General features: G+C 41.9%; 1 protein-coding gene across 1 annotated transcript; it reads right to left on the reverse strand.

Moving 5' to 3' along the window:
- Positions 1 to 1,036: 1,036 nt before the first annotated feature.
- On the reverse strand, positions 1,037 to 22,837 carry LOC134799085 (DNA damage-binding protein 1). The gene is made up of 23 exons (XM_063771463.1): positions 22,654 to 22,837; positions 22,177 to 22,325; positions 21,433 to 21,698; positions 20,959 to 21,058; positions 20,166 to 20,271; positions 19,394 to 19,476; positions 18,634 to 18,787; positions 17,930 to 18,151; positions 17,160 to 17,322; positions 16,045 to 16,153; positions 15,352 to 15,536; positions 14,684 to 14,835; positions 14,029 to 14,200; positions 12,925 to 13,068; positions 12,346 to 12,469; positions 10,404 to 10,611; positions 7,910 to 8,043; positions 6,850 to 6,975; positions 6,012 to 6,161; positions 4,923 to 5,053; positions 3,495 to 3,661; positions 1,824 to 2,050; positions 1,037 to 1,194 (listed from the first exon to the last, which is right to left on the reverse strand). The coding sequence occupies exons 1-23, from the start codon at positions 22,712 to 22,714 to the stop codon at positions 1,111 to 1,113; spliced, it is 3,417 nt and encodes a 1,138-aa protein (XP_063627533.1). The 5' UTR covers positions 22,715 to 22,837; the 3' UTR covers positions 1,037 to 1,110.
- Positions 22,838 to 23,059: the final 222 nt, after the last annotated feature.

Below are 23,059 nucleotides of genomic sequence, written 5' to 3' on the forward strand. Positions count from 1 at the left end.
CGTAAAGGATGGCCAATAGCAAAATATATTTTAACACATGAATAATTAGCATAAAATTTTCTACAAAAAAGGTTATTCAAACTTTTTCGCTAGGATCAATATTTAAAAAGGGGACCTTAGAATTTATTTTCTCTCTTTAATATCGTTTTTAATATTGATCCTAGCGAAAAAGTTTGAATGACCTTTTTTGTAGGAAATTTTATGTAAATTATTCATGTACTAAAATTTTTTTTGCTATTGGCCATCGTTTACGAGTTATTTACGAATGACTAAAAAAGGGGACCTAAGTATTTATTTTCTCCCTTCAATATTTTTTTTAATATTGATGGTAGCGAAAAACAGTAGTACTTATTTTATAAGAAATCTGAAACAGATTATTTACGTAAAAGATATTTTTTTGCTGTGGGCTACCGTTTACGAGTTATTTATGAAAAACAAGAAAAATAAACGATTGTAGAACAAATTATAAGTAACTTTCCCACGTTCATAATATTTTGTATTGAGATCACTCTGACCCACGCTTAATATTATTTTTTATCTCCCATTTATCAACAGTTTTGTATATTAAACTATATATTTTCTTAAACGTAATAAGTGTAGCTTTACGACTGTATTTTTTGTTTTCAGATTCCTGCTACACTTTAAAAAAAAATTGGTAATTATGAAAGAATCAAAAATACGTTTTTTAGTCTTTTCTACTTTATGCTTTTTTTTTGTTAGAAAGTGCATTGTTTTTGTTCTAAAACTAGATTCCTCATCCTTAATTTATCCTAAAATGATATATTACATGCCCTAATAGGTATAGTTTTGGAGAAATGTTGCTCCAAGTGAAGCGCGGCAGCGTCGAACTTTCCCCCTCCCCCCCCATAAATGAGAGGTGGCTCTCGACGGCTCACGGTCTGTATCTGCTCAAGACCAGCTACGAATCAACTGTGCCAAGTTTCAGCGCATAGTCTCAAAGTGCAAGGTCCCCATACAACGGTGTGCAGTAACAAACCAGCTATAACGGGTTTTACTACACATTAAAAGTCCGCAGTAGGGTTGTGAAACATTTTATGTTGGTAGGCAAATTTTTCATATAATGTTTAATCTTAGTTATATCCTAATGGCCTAGTGTATCCTCGTGAGGTCTTCCACGATCTTCACCAGGTCGTCCACCGTCGCGTCGCGCATCATGCCGCCGCCGTCGTCGATCTGAACAAAAAATACATCAACACTTAAGTAAAGTACGGATGAAAATGAGAATTTACACCTAAGGACATACTTAAAGATGTGCTTAATACCACAGATTTGCCCGCCAGACAGATTTAAAGGACACATCTGTACGTAATCTGCTACATCTAATGTAAATTCTTCTTTATGAATCCTTTTGCCGAAGCAATAAAAACGATAGCTAAAGCTAGGATGTGCTCCCGGTGAGAGACAAAGAAATTGGACAGGAGGAATACCACCCTTAGCGAAGCTGCGGCTTATAATGGGACAGGATTTCACGCCTCGAGCGGAGAGCTATCGGTGCGGAGCGTGCAGCCCTTGCCTCAAGGTTGTATGACGGGTTCTGACTAGGGAGGGCTCCCAGTACTAGATTTACATGGCGAGAACCGGGGGTTCCTGTCCCGGTACTGATTTTGTGTAGAATACAAGCACCAGGAGCACATCCTAGTTGTAGCTATGGCTTTTATTGCTGGGGCAAAAGGATTCATAAAGACGAATTTACTTTAGATGTAGGATTTTATATGTACATGTGTCCATTAAATCTGTATGGCGGACAAATCTAATAATGTATCGCAGGTGTTCTGTTAGCGACGCTAGTGTAGTGTTCCTACCTGCAACCCTTTGACGGTCTCCTTCTGCTTGTCGCGAGTGAGGTCTAGGAAGCTCTCGATGAGGTCGCCATCTATGAAGCCCTCCGCGGGCTCGGTCTTGATGTCCGTGTTGAACGAGCGCCAGAACGAGTGCGGCACCTTGCCCACCGACTTGATCGTGTGCGTGAGCCGCTCCTGCAGCTGTTGCAGGAACTCGTACAGCTCTTGCGTCAGTTGGACTACTAGGCCTGTGCACAAACAGAAAAAAAAAACTAAAAACTACAAGCCTGATCAAGTGATCACAGCTCTAAATTGATCCCACATGTATTGTGCAACAATACAGACTCAACAGTACATACCGCAGTTTGACAACGTCAAATATGGCAATGCCGTGCAAGAGGTTAGACATATAGCATTATATTTTAACTAATCAAATTTTTTGTTGACCAGTCACAACTTTTAATAGCGGGAAATTGTGTATTGAGTAATCTTCAAAGCTACTGGCATAAATATACCACATTTATGGAGAAGGGATAACTGTCAGAGTAATACCTGGGCCATTTTAGGAAGCTCATTTTGCTCATTTTGTACTACATATTCAGTCGCTGTTTAAAACGGAATTCAGACTCTACCCCGTCGGTATAAGGTCGACAGTCCCGTGTACTCACATATAGCGCCGGTGACGGTGGCGAGCAGCACGGGCGAGGTGACGGGCGCGGCGGTGTCGGCGTGCGTGGCGACGCTGGGTTATAGACTCTACCCCGTCGGTATAAGGTCGACAGTCCCGTGTACTCACATATAGCGCCGGTGACGGTGGCGAGCAGCACGGGCGAGGTGACGGGCGCGGCGGTGTCGGCGTGCGTGGCGACGCTGGGTTATAGACTCTACCCCGTCGGTATAAGGTCGACAGTCCCGTGTACTCACATATAGCGCCGGTGACGGTGGCGAGCAGCACGGGCGAGGTGACGGGCGCGGCGGTGTCGGCGTGCGTGGCGACGCTGGGTTATAGACTCTACCCCGTCGGTATAAGGTCGACAGTCCCGTGTACTCACATATAGCGCCGGTGACGGTGGCGAGCAGCACGGGCGAGGTGACGGGCGCGGCGGTGTCGGCGTGCGTGGCGACGCTGGGTTATAGACTCTACCCCGTCGGTATAAGGTCGACAGTCCCGTGTACTCACATATAGCGCCGGTGACGGTGGCGAGCAGCACGGGCGAGGTGACGGGCGCGGCGGTGTCGGCGTGCGTGGCGACGCTGGGTTATAGACTCTACCCCGTCGGTATAAGGTCGACAGTCCCGTGTACTCACATATAGCGCCGGTGACGGTGGCGAGCAGCACGGGCGAGGTGACGGGCGCGGCGGTGTCGGCGTGCGTGGCGACGCTGGGTTATAGACTCTACCCCGTCGGTATAAGGTCGACAGTCCCGTGTACTCACATATAGCGCCGGTGACGGTGGCGAGCAGCACGGGCGAGGTGACGGGCGCGGCGGTGTCGGCGTGCGTGGCGACGCTGGGTTATAGACTCTACCCCGTCGGTATAAGGTCGACAGTCCCGTGTACTCACATATAGCGCCGGTGACGGTGGCGAGCAGCACGGGCGAGGTGACGGGCGCGGCGGTGTCGGCGTGCGTGGCGACGCTGGGTTATAGACTCTACCCCGTCGGTATAAGGTCGACAGTCCCGTGTACTCACATATAGCGCCGGTGACGGTGGCGAGCAGCACGGGCGAGGTGACGGGCGCGGCGGTGTCGGCGTGCGTGGCGACGAGCGAGCCGCAGCGCATCACGTTCACCATGTCGCCCACGTGGAACTGGCCCGTGTAGCCCATGTGTTGCCGCTCCTCGTCTGTTGTGGCCGCACTGGAATGTCGTCATCAATAAATACTAAGCTTCTAAAGAACTTGTATAGCAAAAGAGCAATATTTATATCTATAAAACTATACACGCAGCGTTTAGGGTCAATCGAAGACCGGGGCCTAAAGGTTTCGTCATACTGCAGTGACCTGAAAGCGAATCGAGTCAATCTCTCGCTCAGACGGTAAGGGGCAGGGGGAGGGGCGCGCGGTGCGTTCTAAGCCGCGGGAGCGCGTCGTTGTAGCGTGAAAGCGTGACGAAGTCGTCAACCTAATAGGGAATATTAGGCAAAGCTTTGCGTAGGTGGCACCACTAGCACATACAGTAAACAAACCTCATTGACATCATCAATGACACATCATGCGTCACTAGGTCAATCACATGGCCTACCGTGAAACACAACAATCGAAAGTTCGGTTTCTGCCTCTCTATCACTCTTGCTTATTCGATCGATAGAGAAATTTTAATTTTCGTGTTTCGCGGTAGGCCACCTGTAAACAAACCGCCTTGGTGCATCAATATCATAGTGAAAACTTGTCAAAAAAACTGTTTAAGGCCTAGTATGTATAAGTTACTCTATGGTTTACTAAACAAATTAATGCTGCACTCTGGCGGCAGAACATTGCAGTAAAACTCCCTATTGACGAACGCTCTGACTGACGAATTGACATTCTACGAGAATGTCGCTTACGAAATGCTTGTGTCTTGTATGGCCACTCCCTCGTTAAAATGCGTAAAGCTCGGGTATATACTGCCAATTTGATAGGCAAGCCCTAAATTGTTACCAGACCAAATATCGCTTTCTCAGCATCTTCAGAAAGTATTAGAAATTGACATTCGCGTGGAATGCTCTTAACATACTCTGGTCTTCATATTATAAAAAACATAGGAATCAGCATGACACATTTTCACTACGATCTAATACTTTAACTGTAAATGACGCAATCCTCCATATTGACACCTAGCATATAGACAAAAGGAAAACTAAAACAAATAAATTAGTGTAAAATATTTCAGTCGCAAGTGTGACAGCTGAGTAGCGCTGTACAGCGCCACGTTTTGTGCTAAATTGATAATTAAACGTTAACGGTAGAAAAGCCAGCCGGCCTAGCCATGGTTACAATCGCAATGGCTTCGACAACGAAAAGCATTATGTCTCTCTATCACTCTTCCATATTAGTGCGACAGTGACAGTTGCTTTTCGATCGTTACGGAGCGTAAGCGATTGGCATCTTGGCTACGCGGCCAGGTAATCTTCGATACCGACCTGTCTTTTTGGCAAACGAATAGATTGAAGCTGTTCTCGGCGCCGAGGAACGTGTCGTCGTCTAATATTTCCACGGCCGTCATCCAGTTCGGGCTATAGTCGCGCGCTATCTCCTCGAAACTACCCTCCATCTGGAAATACAGAGTACATTATACATTTCATATCAGGACTTCAAAGTGTTTGTCCCCAGGGCATGCGAAACTCCTGACTTCGGCCAAACTCGGCTCCGCTCGGCTCAGCATTGCTCCAAGCAATTATTAGGGTTGACACAACTATTTTGACAATCCTAAATAGCCGAAAGGGATAGTGCCATATATTAGAAAGGGACAGCATGATTCGACCCTGAACCGCTGTCAAACTTCGGTTTTGTAGGAAGTTTCCTTTCTGTACGGTAGTACTATTCTGTGTTTATTCTGTGCCCAGGGCAACAGTAAAGCCTTCGGCTTTCACGCTTCTTTTTCGCGGTTCGGATTGTATGACTTTCGACTTCCTTACCGCAAACCAAAAGTAAAAGTTCGCGGAACATTTTTACAGACGCTCGATCTAATCACAATGCCATTACAGCTACCGTTCTTAGGGTAATACCAATTCCACCTCTCGAATTTCTTTGTCCAATGTCATTGCGTCTCACTATCTCATTAAGCATAATGTGAGACGCAATACACATTGGACAAAGATATTGGACAGATAAAATACTACCCTTAAACTCGGTTTTCCTAGGATAGCGGTGCCGTCATATAGCGGCCGTCTCTATACAAAATAATACGGCTAAATATGGATGTCGTAGTATTTTGTATGGAGACGGCCGCTATATTACGGCACCGCTATCTTAGGAAATCAGAGATTAAGTAGCGTTTTTGTGAATAACCTCATTTTTGGAAGTCGGTTAATAATTATTTTTTTATACATTTTTATGGCAAAAGAGCAGACGAATTGCCTGATGGTAAGCGATTACCGTCGCCCATGGACACCCGCAACACCAGAGGGGTTGTAAGTGCGTTGTCGGCGTTGAAACTTAAACATAAGGTAGATTCGCAGTCAATCTTTAGGATATTTTCTAGAAAACACATATGTAATTATTTGACTCGCCTGTTTATACTGAAGTAGCGTCATGGACCGCATGAGATCGCCAACGAGTATAAAATCACCTTTTACTTTGAGATACAACGCTACTATGTTATTAAAGTGACTGCATTCCAATCTTAATTCTTTGTCTGAAGTCCATTCGAATAGACGAACCTGTAATAAAAAAATATATATACATTTTGTCATCTTTTTGATACAACAAAGTAATTTAACTTTGAAACTACAATTGGGCCTTAGGGGCTGTCCATAAATTACGTCAATGCTTCGAATGACCCCGTTTCCTCCTACGTCATGTACGTCATGACGTAGGAGACATGATCATCCGATGTCCAGACCCCCCCCCCCCCCACCCCCTAATTTGAAATGACGTAATTTATGAATAGCCCCTTATCTAGTGTAGAGGGCATGTCTATTTTCTGTAACTGTTCATCTTGAGTTGGTTATTGGTTACGATTGTTACGCTATAGTTCGTTTTTTTTAGCATTAGAAAGAAGGTAAGCGATCTTGACATGTCTTTTTATTAAAAATCACCATTGAAAAATAAGTCACAGCAAATGTGTTAGAATTATAAATCATATATGACCTTTTACATTCTTTTGCTTTCATAAGTAATATAAACTAATTTTTAAAGCGTTTTTCAATATTTCTCAATAAAAAGACACGTCAAGATTTTTCTTGATGAGACCTTCTTTCTAATGCTAAGAAAAACGAACTATAGTTACAAAACTTATGAAAAGTAAAGCTTATGCTTTTACCAAAATTAAAAGCCTTTAAAAACATGATACTGACAATAGCTTTGGGTCCGCTCCAAATCAATAAAAATTAAATATCATCTACTCACTGTACTGTTTATCGAAGCTAACAATTTCCCATTGAATTCAACGAGAGAATAACATCCACCTTTAATGTCTTTCTCAGCTACTTGAACTAGTTTGCCTTCCAACCAGTGGAATAGCAATATTCTTCCCTGCAATTAAAAAGAAATTAGCTTATTCAGCTCATATCGAAAGATAAAAAAATAAAGTCAACTATCAAATATTGTTGTTTTTTTTTTGTCCCGCAATCGCAATTACGCGTCGGCAGAAATTTACTAATCTTATCTATAGTCCGACAAGAAATTGTAGAAAACTATTGGGGGCGCCACTTCCTACGTAATTGTCACATTTTTGACGTAACATGCTTAAACATGGCAACAATTTAGTATGGAAAATTTCTACTATTTTATGTCGTGCTATAAGTCCCACGTTCGTGATATCGCACACAGAACTTCATATAAAATGTATCAAAAACTCTTGAGAGTTTTAAGAGAATGCCATCGGAGGGGCTTAGACCCCTTGAACTTACGAGGTATTTGACATTGTCGCTGGCTGGGGCTCTAGGGGTTAAGAGCCAAGAGTGTCCCACTGCTCTTTGCCCAGCAGTGGGACACTCTTGGCTCTTAACTAACTACTGAGACAATCGTTTAATTACAAACAAGATATATATACAGTGGTATTACTAAACGAAATTAAAAACTAGCTTAACCTTTTGAACGCCAAACGGCGCATCCATTTGCCGTGCCACCGACGCCACGGGGGTAAAATTTAGTTTTGTGAATAAATAATGCCAACTTAAAAGTGGGGTGTTTTTCAGTAGATTTTCGTCAAAAAACGATCGACGTCAAATGCCGTCTTTGGCGTCGTTGTCACGATTTTGCGTTGACGTCAATTGCTGTCTGTGGCGTTCAGAAGGTTAAATCTAAAATAGGCCCTTGAGGCATTGTACCAAGGATGCTGGCGGCATTTCCTCGCTGTATCGCAATGCTGATAGTGATACGTTGTGCGAGGTAGCCGCCAGCTCTTCGGTCCCCAGTTACGTCAACCAGACTACTACTGAGACTATATGAGAGCAATATTAAGTACCTGTTTCGGTTCCGACTCTTCGGGATTTAAAGTGGCCGTGCCGACGGCGTAATAGTGGTTGTTGTCCTCGCCGAGCTTGCACGACACTAGAGACATTGCGTATTCGTTCGACATCAGTTGATGCGCGTGTAATACTGCAAACATACAAATCATGGAGACAGTTGAATGTCAAATGTTACTGTGCGTAGAGTTGGACCAAGGTAATTCCGCACTGATAGGGTGTAAGAGTTCCACAGTTCCAAAATATGACGTTTTTGTGAAATTGTCACTTTAAAGACGGTGCAGAGTTAGCTTAAACGGGCTCTGTAAAGAGGAGGTATCACAGTAAGCGTTTGGTAAGCCCTGCTTCCAGGATAAATGTGAATTTTCAACCAAAAGGTACCACATTGTCGGTTGTTGATAAGGTTGATTTCAAATTGAAGCTATATGGAAACAGCGCCTTATTGACAATCGACAATTACTTATTGGTTACTTTTGGTTGAAAATGGCACTGATGTAGTTTAAAGAAACAGGGAAAGGGTATCAAGACAGTTTTCCTGCCTCGGACAAATATTGTGCTATTTGCTAGGTCGTATCTATGGAACCTAGTGGTGAACGACCTCATAACAACATTAAACAACAATCACTATTACACAATCGGCTATGCTGACGACATAGTGATACTAACAAGCGGCAACCACTCAGGTACGGTATGCGATGTTACCCGCTCTGCACTAGCCATCGTGGAGCGCTGGTGCGTTAACAACGAACTCACAGTCAATCCCCGCAAGACGGAGCTGGTAATGTTCACCAACAAACGCAACTTGGGAAACTACCACCTTCCCAAACTGTTCAATACAGAACTCCAACTATCGGCAGAGGTAAAGTATCTAGGGGTAATACTTGACAACAAACTGAATTGGAGTAATCACCTAAATGGCAAAATTGATAAAGCTACAGTCGCGTTCTGGCAATGTCGTAGAATGGTGGGTAGAACCTGGGGATTAACTCCTAGGCTAACTCTATGGCTTTACCAGGCAGTGATAAGACCAATAATAAGCTACGGCGCGATAGTATGGTGGCCACGCACCAAACTATCCACTGTTGAGGCTAGACTACAACGACTCCAGAGGTTGGCCTGTATGGCGACAACGGGCTGCATGAGGACAACACCAACCGCGGCCCTGGAAGCCTTACTGGGCCTGCCGCCGCTGCACCTCTTCATACAACAAGAAGCGCTGGCTGCGGCGGTACGTCTCAAAAAATCTAATCTCTGGAGACCGCCTAGGGTGCCACACACCGAAATCCTCTACGAGGCCATAGGTAAGGAACCGCTTATAGAAGCGGTGACTGACAGGATACCCAAGCAGTTCGTCTTCGACAAAAAATACAAAATACAATTACACGAAGAACCCCATGAAGGACTCAACCCAAGGGAGCTGAGAATCTTCACGGACGGATCAAAAACAAGGTCAGGCACTGGCGCTGGGGTTTTCTCAGAGGACCTAAACATACACATCTCGACACCACTTGGTGCCCATAACACAGTCTTCCAGGCGGAATGTATGGGCATTATAATGGCAGCACACGCAATCGTCTCAAGGGAAGCAATGGACTACCCCATCCGCATACTCTCTGATAGTCGGTCAGTACTACAAGCTCTACAAAGTTATACTTTCACTTCAGGGCTAATTTACGAATGTCACAAAGCTCTGTCAGAGGTATGTACCACCAATGGCATAACTCTGCAGTGGATCAAAGGACACAGCAACTCACGAGGTAACGATGCAGCCGACATCCTGGCGAGAGGAGGCTCGGAACTGAAGGTGGCAGGACCTGAGCCAATCCTACCTCTGCCATATGCCTGGCTCCGGAACACGCTGCGACACAGCACCAAGGTAAAACACCAGCAATATTGGTCTAACCTAGGCACATGCAGGCAGGCGAAGGAAGCCCTCCCGACACTCAACCCCAATCTGTCGCGGAGGCTTCGACAGCTGAAGAGACCACAGCTCCGGCTTTTAGCTGGGGCAATAACTGGACACGCCTCATTTAACAAACACCTATTAACCCTACGTGTTACAGATAGCCCCCTCTGCAGAGCATGCATGGAGGCAGAGGAGACAGCCGCCCACGTCATTCTCGAATGCCCAGGGGTGGCAAAATACCGGGCACAACACCTCGGCTCACCGGGGTCTCTCCCAGAAGTCGTCGGCAACATAAAGGGTCTGCTAGGCTTCTTGGTGGAGTTGGGTTGGCAGGAATAGTGCCGCCATCCCATCACGCAAAATAGGCGCAATAATAGACGTCGAGTTGCGGAAAACAAGCCCGCGATAACCTATAACCTATATAGGTCGTATCTCATGAACCGTGATAGCTAGACAGTTGAAATTTTCACAGATGATGTATTTCTAATCACAAATACCAAAAAGTACGGAACCGTCGGGGGGCGAGTCCGACACGCACTCGTCAGGTTTTTTTTAATGCGGACGCCGCACTCTAACTGGTCACTCACCTTCGAAGGTGTGCTGGTCGATGACGAGTAGGTTGTGTATCTCGAGGTCGGCGGACTGCGGCGCGTGCTTGGGCGCGGTGGCGGCGGCGCCCGACGTGGCGGCGGCGCCCGTGGACGCCGAGGCGCGCACGGCCGTGGCGGCGCCGCCCGCCGCGCCCGCCACGCCCCACTCCAGCTTGTCCACGCGCATTGTGATTACGCCGAACGTCTATAAGTTAGTTCGTTATGGTTAAACTTCTTTGGAGACGTACATCGAGCAAAATTAAAGCGAGACCGATCGGTATGCGACACGAAAACTGAGTGGGTATTTAATTTCGCACCGCAAAGATTAAAGGCCTGAGACCTCGCATTTCGTTGTTGTAAAGGTGATGCCTTGTATTTCCAATTTAATCTCGACGTCTACAATCTTACGCCGCAGATAATGTCTTAATTAAATCAACCACCATGTTTATTAGTACATTACTACAGAGGCCGGGACGAAAGGGGTTGCCGGCCGAAGACATATAGACGGCCGAGCGAAGCGAGGCCGGATAGGTCTGAGCGCGGGCAACCCCATTTCCCGCCGAGGTATGTATAGTGCTTTTCTCAAACATGCAATGAAATAAATAAAATAAAAAATCCACGAAACCCATTTATATTATATTTATTTATAGAAAAAACTAAAAGTAAACTACACCCAAAATATAACCAACACGTACCTATATCATTATCACGCGTATTTTTTACACGAGTCGTGTATTTTTTACTACCCGTATATTTTCATGTATCTTTGATTTTTTCGCCTTGTATCCGTCTGACTGTCGTTTTAGTCACATAAGTTTACATAGTCTTTCATGTTGATATCATGTTTCACATACATCGTTGCTTTATGCATGGAGTAAATAAGTATAATTTCCACAGTGTTGACGAGTTTGTAGTTATATTCATTTAAAATATGCCACAAAACTGTTTCTAATAAACTGTAAGCCTTTTTCTTAGTTTCTCAAATAATAAAATTGCCATAAGCAACCATATACATACTTCGTCTTTGACTTGGCGGCAGAGGCAGCAAGTTATTAAAATCAATTCTGCTTACGCTGCCAATTCCAACACCTACGATTACAATTAATATTAATTTCATTATTTCGTCGGAACTCATATTAAAGTCAAAAAATCAACAACGCACCATAAATCCAATAAAACAGAATGAATATTTTTCAACTTTACCTCCATAACAATTTAAAAAATATAACTACGCGTGTTTGAGTAGACCTTTTTACCGCTAACGTTTAGATGAAATATTTTAAATGTTTTTATTTGTGTACCTAGTTAAATTTATAATTTAAAATTATAACAAACATTGTTTTTTGTTTTTTTTTTATAGGCGTAGTGGCAGAGTGTCATTACGAACCATAAAGCAAATACTGCCTCTAGTTTTTTTTAATGGATGAATGCCACTATGCTGTGTCTCAAATATCTGTGAAATGAAAATTAAAAAAGAGGACTTTGCCGGCCTAGGCCTGCAAGATGTGTATGAAATTCCATTAACGACCTTTTGTCCTAGCCGCACCTGAAACGTCATACTTCGCAGCCTATTATAAGGAACATAACATCAATATTTCATTGCATGTTTGAGAAAAATGTATTTACAATAAAACCTTACATGTCAACCTTACAATCTAAAACAAAACGTATCTGCACATAATAGACACTAAAAAAATACAAACAATTATTTATTTAATTTATTTTTATTTATTTATTATTTATTTTATTTTTGCAATTGTAAATTGCAAAAATAATGAAACACATTGTCGACATAACGTGTCGTGCATGTTATAAATAAAACGTCAACCATACACTGACTAAAGACTCATCAGTCATCACCAAATGAAAATTATTTTAGAAAAAAGTTAAATTACAAATACAAAAATGTATATCAAAGTGTTTACTCAAATTTGGTTACCTGTGAAGCTTCCTGATAAGCGATGCGTCGAGGCGTCTCACCGAGGGGTACTGTCCTGATATGAAGTTTTTGTATTTCATCTATTGTGCCTATGGTTACCGTGCTGTCTGTGGCTAGCGCCAAACTATTGGAAAAAATTAAAAACATTAACCGTTTTAACCTTATTTTAGACAATTACTCATGGAAACGTAAAAGGTGAAACATGTAGGTACGAGGGGACTTGTCAGGAAGGCCGTGTCGGAGAAGAGTGAGCGAGGCGACATCTATTGACTTTATTGTGTTTCTTGCTGTGCAGATTTTTAAATGTCCTCATGTCGTCGAGTACCTATACTAGGGACAGTCGGAAGAAACATACGTTTATAAACAACATTGAGCACTGCGTTAAACATAAAATAAAAGGCTCTGCGATAATGGTAACTACAAAGGTTAGTAGGTATGCTATTTAGTCAGTTTATTCGAGTAAAGACAAGTTTATAACGTGAAGGTAGAAAAAAAATCATAAGAGATATTGTTTTTAAACGTTTCTTTTCGGTGATTTTATGCGCACTAGGCTGTGTTATTGTAATGTTTATACATTACCTGTCAGGATAAGCAGCCGCGTTCAATGAGCACATGTGTGTGACCTCTTTGAGGTTCACGTTCGAGAACACGAGCTTGTGATTCGAAGAGAAGATGACGGTGGGCCGGTCGGAGCACGCGAATATGTTGGTTGTGGATAGTGATCTGTGAATAAATAAAACTGTTACGGAATAACCTTGTTTTGTATGTTAGGGTGGTATTCCACCTATCCAATCTGCATTGCGTCTCACTCTCTCATCAAGCAAAATGTGAGACGCAAATACACACTGGACAAAGATATTGGACAGATGGAATACGACCCTTAAGAATGTTAAGAGGATAATACACAGAGTAGATGAGTGGATGTGATCATGTTCCTTGAAGGGACAGAACTGGTAATTTTGCCTCGGATCTCCAGATATCGATTTTAAATACAGTTGGACCAAAAATTATAAATATCAATATCGCGGCCGGTATTATACAATTTTTATATACCCGAGCTGCATACATCGCCATTGTTACTAGCTAGCTCGGTACTACTTACAGGGCCAGCGTGTCTTATTTGAAATGTTTGGTATGTTTGTGTTGGTGTGTAAAAGTGTGTGACAACCCTACTGTGTTCTTGTGCGGTGTCGGCATTTACGCAAACATCAAAGGCGTTGGTCCACTGTTACTTTTTACACTGGGGTGCTATTATGTTGATGTTGTATTACGTACTGGAAACTCGTAAGTACAGTCAGGTATCGCGTTTCAACACGTTCAGACCAGAGAATGTAGAGCACTACCACTATACTACACTGGGCTATGGTGTTGATATTGTACGTATACGTATCGGAAACTTCAAAGTACAGTCGGTTGCGTGCCGAGTGTGACGCGTTTCCGGTTAGTCAGCACGCCAGTCTCCGGATCCACGGTGAAGTAGAACATGGAACCATCTCCCAACACGCAGAGTAAATAGCTCACGCCTTCGAGGGTGCATATAAGCAGTGTCACTTGGGTCGTCAGGTATCGCGTTTCAACACGATCGGACCAAAAATGATGAAATGAATGAGGCGCCTGGCTTTATACATTATTGATTTGTATAGCGACTACAGTGCGCTATTATTGTGTTGATGTTGTACATACCGGAAACTTCTAAGTACAGTCGGTTGCGTGCCGAGTGTGACACGCTTCCGGTTAGTCAGCACGCCAGTCTCCGGATCCACGGTGAAGTAGAACATGGACCCGTCTCCCAACGCGCAGAGTAAATAGCACACGCCTTCGAGAGTGCAGATAAGCAGCGAACGCGGAATTATTTCTGTGGAAGAAAGGGTCATTTAGTATTAAAGTATACTTTCATTAACTAAAAAAGCAGCCTTCTTACCTATAACTAGGAATCGAAGCGCTATAGCAAACGGTTGTTTACGCGTATAACAGCTGTTGCTGTTGCCAACTCATTGTAGTCATTGTAAACATTTTAAAGGCTATTTAAATATTTGTACCTAAGGGTGGTATTCCATCTATCCAATATTTGTGCGTCTCACTCTCTCACTAAACAAAATGTGAGACGCAATACACATTGGACAAACAAAGAAATTGGACAAATGGAATACCATCCTAAGGTAATATTAGGTTTATATGGGTTTGTGGTGGATACGCGCATCTAACACCCCTGGAGCTGCAGGCGTCCATAGGCTACGGTGATTGCTTGCTGAAAGTAAATATTTCTTTAATGGTGCTCTTAATTCAGCAACATAAAATCTCGCTGTTTTCTCTTCTAATATAAAACAAAACAACTAACCTCCAGATAGTTTCTCAGTGTGTAGAGGCCTGAGATCCGGCAGGCGCAGTACTCTGACGGATATATCCGTCCACAGCCCGACGCCAAGTAACGCCGTGTCGCCGCCAGGGCCTAGGTCCAAGCAGGCCACTTCTTCGTCCATGCACACCTCCCTGATAATAACAACTCTTAAAACTTCTAACGGCAATCATCAATTCAATATTCTTAATTTTTCTATTATTAATTTATCGCTCCACTAGTTTTTGCCAGAGTGAAACCATAGCGTATATTATTCATTCATAAAGCCTTCTTGAGCTTACTGTGGGACTAGTTCGATATGTGTAAAATTGTCCTATAATATATGTAAATAAATAAATTCATCTAAATATTCTAAATAAAGAAATTTTATTCTATTCTATTTCGCATCCTAATTGTAACATTTCAAAAAGATGCAAAAAAAGCAAACGAAAAAAAAATGAGGACGTGTGACAAGCAGAATTGCCGAGTAGTGCGGAATGCGGCAGAAGCGTGAAGGTAGCGAAAGGTCAGATCGCAGTGTCTCACTGCCGCGCATGGTCACTCCCCACTACCGCGGGTGTGCGATGTCATCGAGGTAGGCAGCACTTCTACTCGGCCATTCTGCTTGTCACGCGTCCTCGTATACTCCAGTCCTAGTCAAATATACTCACGCTAAGGTTGTAAGCGAAGCATCTCCGAGCGCAACGAGGTAGATGCGCGGACCGGCCGCGCACACGCAGCGCGTCTCGCTACACGCCACTACGGAGACACCTCGAGACCCGCCGACAGCCCATTGTGCTGCTAGCGTCCAGCCCGACTCTTTGTGTGCGATCAGGGATATGCCTTCATCCGTAACCTGCAACAACCAAAGACTGTGTGACAACTACAAACATACTTTATTAAGTAGCTTAATTTAGGACTAAGTCCAGTAGACATATTGCCAACAACATCCAATCCATCCATTCATTGACAACAGCCAATTGGGTACTATCCTCTACTTAAAATAAATGATTTCACACTGTGCACGAAATAAAACACCAGATAATTATTAGAAAAACATAGATAGCAGTTATTTTTATTTAACCACAATTTCTATTTAATAAATCGGATTGAAATATAAAAAGCAGATGAGTTGAACGTGACTTCACTATACATGTTTTCATATAAATTCTGTATTAGCAAATCGTCTTGACAGTTCTAAAAAAGAAGCTGATTTGACTAGTAGGAAAGTAGCCAATTTCATTAATAGAATAATTCTTAACTGAAATAAATGTCATGTACTAAGAAAAAGTGACCAAGGCCTCCAGTATCGAACCAGCGTCCTCTGCTATCGCGACAGGCACCTGTAGCAGAATAATTATTACCTGTATGAGTTGGTTGTGGCATACATTTCCCGTGTAAAAAGTCTGTCTGTCTGAGACGAAACCTTTGATTTCTGTCTCCTCCACTTCCTCGCCGTTCAGTGTCAATACCCTGCAAATTATTGGAAGTTTAGATATAACAAGAAATATGAATTTAAATTAATTTATTTTATTGTTAGAAACCTGGTAAAAATCGCGGAATCCGCTGGATGCGGGTGACGCAAGACCGGTCATTGTGGCACTCTTTGGGGGAGGCCTATGTCCAGCAGTGGACGTCCTCTAGCTGATATGATTATGATGATGATGATGAAGAAATATTAATATACATTTTATGTAGACGCTAGCAAGTTTGCGACAACACTGCACAGCAACGTCGCATTTTCGTCGTAATTCTGAATTGTATAGTGGTGTTGCCCCATTACCGCACTGCAAACTTAATCTCTTGAGAGTCTTGAGTCCCAGCGACAATGAATATTGAATCCTAAGTTTATATCCTCAAGGTCGTTTTTTGGCTTAATTAGTCAATGTAGATCCTTATCACTCGAGGTGTTATACGGACAGCAGACAGCACACTATTAAGCAAGATAATATGTAGGTATGTAAACACTTTATTGTACATAAGACAGGTTACATTACAATGAAACAAAAAAATATATATAATGTACAAAGGCGAACTTATCCCTATAAGGGATCTCTTCCAGTCAACCTTTGAGCAATTGAGAGTAAATTAAAACAAACATGATAGACAAACGAACACTATGTACAAAAGTAAACTATGGTTCAATTATTATTACGCCAGTAAATAATTAAAACCTATAGCCTAAAATGTAATAATATATACATATTGTACACATATATAATACATATTAATAAAGATACATACATAAATATAAATATATACAATATCACAATTTAATAAAAAATACTTAGTACTCAACCAGAACACAAGTCACAATAATAACTGCACAATTAGCTCTGATTTCCTAACTTTTTTTTTAGCCTACTTTGGTGTCCCACTGTTGGGCAAAGGCCTCTCCTCGTTGTCTCCACTCGACCCTGTCATCGGCATTTTCCCACCATTTGGATTTTTATAAACCATTAATATTTTATAACATTACCTAGTCTGTCCTACAAATGCTAGCACCAACGTGTCATGGTAGGTAGAATCCTGGGCTAGTGTCAGCGCCCACATGCCCTTAATGCCCGGCAGGTCGATGGAGGCCTGCTCCTGGATGCCGATGCCGTTTCTGATGATGCGCAAGGACCCCATTTTGAATGCCCCTGGAAAAATGGTCACATGTGAGAATATATTTGTGTAGTTGAAGTTGAAATCAATAATATCAAGTGATCAAGTGGCATATATAGTTAAAGATGGCAGCCATGTCCTTCTTGCTAATTTTGTTTTCAGATTTCGGACAGCAGCAGATTCCGAAATGTTTCTTCATTTTAGGGTTCCGTACCAAAAAAGGTACAAAAGGAACCCTTATTTTTCTAATGTGGCGGCCAATGCGACCTTGAACTTAGACTTACATGTTTGCGAGTTGTCATAGGAGTCGTTTTTAGGGTTTTCGAGTTTTTGGCTGTTTTAGCGATCTAACCTATATTTTTTCGGGGTGTGCACGCGTCAAGCCAGTAATGGGCACAATCGGGTACTTCCACTTTTAAATAAACGGAGTAACCAATTAAGTAAGTAATTATTTTTTATTGTTCACAATAAAGTTAATAATACACAGAAAATCGCTCGGTTTATCGCTCATAAACGGTTTTTAATGACTCGCCAGGCTCATTTTCCACAGCTCTATATTTGTTTTAAAGTGATTGTAGTTTATGATCTGCATTTTGTACTAAGCGTTTTAGTAACTGTAAGCTTGTGTCTGAACAAACTGACCCGAGCACGTGATGAGCTGGTTCTGCCCCTGCCTCTCCAGGTCCACCACGCACATGTCCACGATGGGCGCGAGGCTGGTGAAGGACTCCATGGTCTGCACGTACTGCGCCGCCTCGTCTCGGGCGGCCGACAGGCGGACCAGCGCCGAGTCGCCGAAACGGGACCCGATGAACACGACGCCGTTGTCGAGGTATGTCATGCATTCGGGGATCGGGATTTCGCCTGGGGAAAACAAAATTGATTTTCAGACAGGATTTCATTTGTTTCGTTAGATTTCAGAACAAAAGAAATACAACCATATTTCCTACACTATTATGTTCAAATAGAAGTGACATTTTATTCGTATGGTGGGCCTTAGGAGATTAAAGGATGTGACAATTTAAATGCGTCGTTTTTTTGGCTGGCAAATTTTTATCCCCAAAGCTCAAAGGGCTCTAGCTAGGCCTTGTCGGGATTAGTCAAGTTTCAAAGCAATATTTTCCTTCACCGAAAAGTAAATGATAAGTCAATATGAATTAATGTTATGTACAAAACCGAGAAACAAATTGGTACTTCGACGAGTTTGGAATGTTCGCTAGTACATATCGTCAATAAAATTGAGTTCACATAGCGTGTATAACTTTCAGAAACGATAGATTATGTATAGAATAGTCGCCATAGTCATAAAATAAAAATTTAAAATAGTTGATAGCAAAAGTACTCACCAAGTAACTCCACTTTAAGATCCTTGACCGCTTGAGTGCCGTCAATCTTCTCTTGCAGTTCTAACAGCAGCATGAAAAGACGGCCTGCAATGTCGCCCAGTAGATATCGCAGACCGGCCGTGTCCACACGGCAGTAGCAGTTTATTGGTGTTAACTGTTAACAGCAAAATTAAGGTTAAAGCTGGAAAGCTTGCTTGGAAAGGAAAGCGCCCAGATGGCGCCCGTGAGCACGGAATAAATAATATTAACACCGTACAGAAAAGACACTGCCTGCAAAACCGAAGTGTGACAGTGATTTAGAGACGAATTATGCTATCCCTTTCTAATGTATGGCACTATCCCTTCGGCTATTTAGGATTGTCAAAATTTAAGTCATTATCTTATCTGTGGTCGTGCACGCAAAAGGACGTCAAGTGGTCCCAACCCTAATAATTGCTTGGAGCAATGCTGAGCCGAACGGAGGCGGAGCTGAGTTTGCCCGAAAGGAGGAGTTTCTCCACTGCCGTGAGTTTTAATTTAGGCGTTTTGACGAGTCTTGACTCGCCTGGTGCTCAAATAAAATAGTTCACATTTTTCAATCAATCAATTTATTTAATTCAGGCCATGTCCATAGTGTTAGTATACAAACACCAAACCGCTATATTATTATTTTTGTTGTTTTATTTGGGGTTTTTGCCAAGCCGATCGCGATCATCGTTTTTAATGTCCCCACCATTTGCCTATTGGTTGGAAAATGTGTGTTATCTTATCAAATATATACCTTGATTTGCGGCGGTGCAACAGCTACGTAATTTTGTCCATCGTGGTATACTATAGACTCTGTGCCAATGACGATAGCCCCACCTGCAAAAAGTTTTACTTATTCACTGCTTAGCAATGGTCGTAGTGTTACTACATACTACATAACATGGTTAGAACCGTAAAAAGGTATATAGCAACAACGTGATGTGATTAACACATTGAGTGCCAGGGGAACACGCTCGGCGGGTTCTCTGTTCGTAATCGCTTTCCTCTACAAAGCGGGAAAACGCTGGGATCGGCTACGAGCGTAGCGCTACGAAAACTTCGGCAGTGAATGTGTTAATAATGGGTTAGTCATTAGAAAACTGTATAATGGTATGGTGGGAAAAGAATAATCCATGGGATACGGTTACAAATTAGATATGGCAGATTTATGTGGCTTGCCAAATCAATTTTTGAGGTCTTAATAGCCGGGTCCACATAGCGCGAGCATACGCGCGAGGCAATTTCCTCGCGCTCAAAACGGCCAGTGTAGACGTGCCTCACGCGCGCCGCCTTGGCCGAGGCAACTTGCTTCGCTCGTGTGCTCGCTCTGTATGGACCTGACTAATCATAATCACACTTTTATATACAATTATACTTATTATCTTCTTTTGCATGTTACGTTTTATTTACTACACCAATATTTAATATATGATTTATCAAGAGGTTGGTCGATTTGATTGGTTTAGTACACAACACAATGCTTCTTTTGTTATTTAACTTAAGTAAATCAATAAAAATATGCTTACCAAGTGGACTAGGCACAGGTATCAAAATGGACGCCTCAGTTTCAACATTATCCTGTCTCCAGGGTACCTTTCCAAATTCTTTGTCTCTTAAATTTATTTCATGAGTCTGAAAACAATTATTATATTTCTGTATAACTAAACACATACAATACACAGCAGTATAACACATTTAAATGTGTTACCATGACTTTAATAAATAAATAAATAAATAATAATGCCACAATAACATTGGGTAGGCTGCCACTTGCAAAATATGCCTAAAGATCTATGAAGTGTAAAGATAAATAAAGTCTAAAGGCCTGTCTACTGTCTAGCCTAAACTCGATCAGATCGCGTTGGCTCGCGAGCCAACCCGGTATCCATTGCGCGCGGCTGCCTCGCGAGCCAATGTTCGATAGTTTGCCGCGCAATATGGAGACAGGCCTTAAGAAAAGAATGTGCTGCGGAAAATCAAGAAAAAATTATGCTTGAAAAGATGGCGCCATACCTTTGGCCTATACTTGTGTAAATGGCTATACCATTTGATATTTAACAATTTCAACACATATCAGTGAAAGAACATGGTTCAAAGTCATATGGGGTTCTAAGTTTTAATCCTGTGTCGAAAGATGGTGGTAAATTTACTGTGACTACAAAATTTACTATGGAAATAAGCCTCTATACACTCAATTATCTTTGCTATAGCTGCCTTTGCTTAGCTTTGCATGCAGCAACAGCATTAGGTCTTAAGTAGTGTAGTTACCGCATTATGCTGTACAAAAATGATTATGCAAGTATGTAAAAGTTTAAATACCTTAATATGCCTCCCGTTGAGATCTTGGTGTATTAAAATTAGTGTAGGATTGGCACAGCCATGTAGAAACTCCGCATCATACACATTGAGTTCCTCCAGTCTGAAATAAGTAGGTAACTTTCAAATGTCATACTTTACATAGCTCATCTACGAGTCTGAATGTTGAAAATTGAAATTGATTGTGGGAGCCACACAGATACACTATACTATATTCACCTGTATATTATATTACCAGAGTTGCAGAGGACAGAGTACAGTGGAGAAGGTTGGAGGAGGCTTATGCCAAAAGGCACACCAAACTGCGGGACATTTTGTAGTTTACAAAAATGATAATATCAATTTAATTACCATTGTACCCAAGGATCGGAAATAAATGGCTATATAGATAGATAGATGTCCTTCAAAATATAGGTTTTTTTTAATAATAACATAGATAAACAATGAGTAGTTAAATAATATCAATAGATAACACACCTCAAACTAGCCGCTTTCAGTTCCATAGAATCTTTATCAAGTGGTATAATTTTAAACAGTCCATCATATAACCGTAACCCAATAACCCTTGCTTGTGGGTCTATAACAGCCAGTATACCGTTCTCTGAAGGTTTGCCAATACTGTCAGAGACATTGCCGTGGGCTCGGGTAACCACTTCAAGCTCCCCGTTAGTGCCAGTCCTCCATTCCAGTATCATTGCATTGTAGCGTACTGTGAGTATGAATACTAAGTCTTTTGTTTCATGCTGAAAAATTAATCGAATCAATTATAAATTTAGCTAGTATGCACAAAACATATATTCAGGAAACTTTTTTCTCTTACGGATTGAAACTGTGAGTGATTTTGACTAGAAATAACATAACATTTTCCAAATCCAAAGTGGGAGGTAATTTGTGTAGTAAAAAGTTACATTTTGTTTGCATTACAATCATTACAATAGATAGTAGGTAAACTACCTTTTATAGCTAACAAGGTCTGTAAAAACAATAATAAAACTGTAGATATCAGGCGGTCTAGCATAAGTTGCGTTCTTGCGCGCGAGTCCATACTTAAGTTGCGCTTGATGTATGGAGTCGCGCGCGAGAACGCAACTCTTGCTAGACCGTCAGTTACTGACCACAATATGTATTAACAAAACTAATTGGAATACAATGGACACAATAATGATGTACACAATCATAGGTATGTTAAATGATTAGTTAGTTCACATGATAGTTACTCACTGGAGGCCTGAAAAGCTTCATCTTAGCGACCCTTCCGTACAGTCCGACCTCTTTCATGGGGCGCAGCCCCTCTGGTGTCACTAAGTACATCTCCAATCGGTTCACCTTCGCGACCAACAGATTAAGGTCCGTTGGCGATGTAAAATTGCCTTAAAGTGAATCATATGGACATTAATTTACCTTCAGTTAATGTTCGAGTCTAAATTTTGTGCTAAAATTAGGTAATCTTTACGCAAAACAATCAAATTATGCAAAAAAGCTAAGGTATGTAGTTGACAATAGTATATTGCGCGCCGGTTAATATCTAACATATAAGGCAACTTAACGCACAGTTCCACACGAGACAGAAGTCTTCATTCTTTTATACATTTGCCAAACAGTACTACTCTACTAAAAGATACCTAAAATATAATAATAATCATAATATACGGACATAACCTCAATTTTCTTGAAACATTTTTTCTTCGTTATAATTACCTGTAATACATGATGTAACGGCCGTAGGCTTTTGGGCCGTAACAATGTAGTGGTATGCCATGATTTTAAACCACAAAATAAACCCTTTAAACTAAACTATTTTATAATTCTCATAACAAAATCCTTGCACAATCCAAACAATACTATCCGCCATCCGCCACAATTTGATTGCAGTGTTGTCAGCGAAATAATTAAAACGTAAAGGCTTTTTTACACGATTGTCATCCTTCTGGTGAAAATGACTTTTGCTGGTTTCCGCTTACGCCAGTTTACGTTTGTGTGTGGTCGGTCGTTTCCTCGGAATAATTATTCCGAGTAATTACTGTCCGAACAAATTGCAAACAATTCAAACGGCACAAGCGCATCAACACGGTCAGGCAACAAGATTTTCTAATTATATGTTGGC

This window comes from Cydia splendana, chromosome 18, assembly GCF_910591565.1.
Source record: "Cydia splendana chromosome 18, ilCydSple1.2, whole genome shotgun sequence".
Lineage (NCBI taxonomy): Eukaryota > Metazoa > Arthropoda > Insecta > Lepidoptera > Tortricidae > Cydia > Cydia splendana.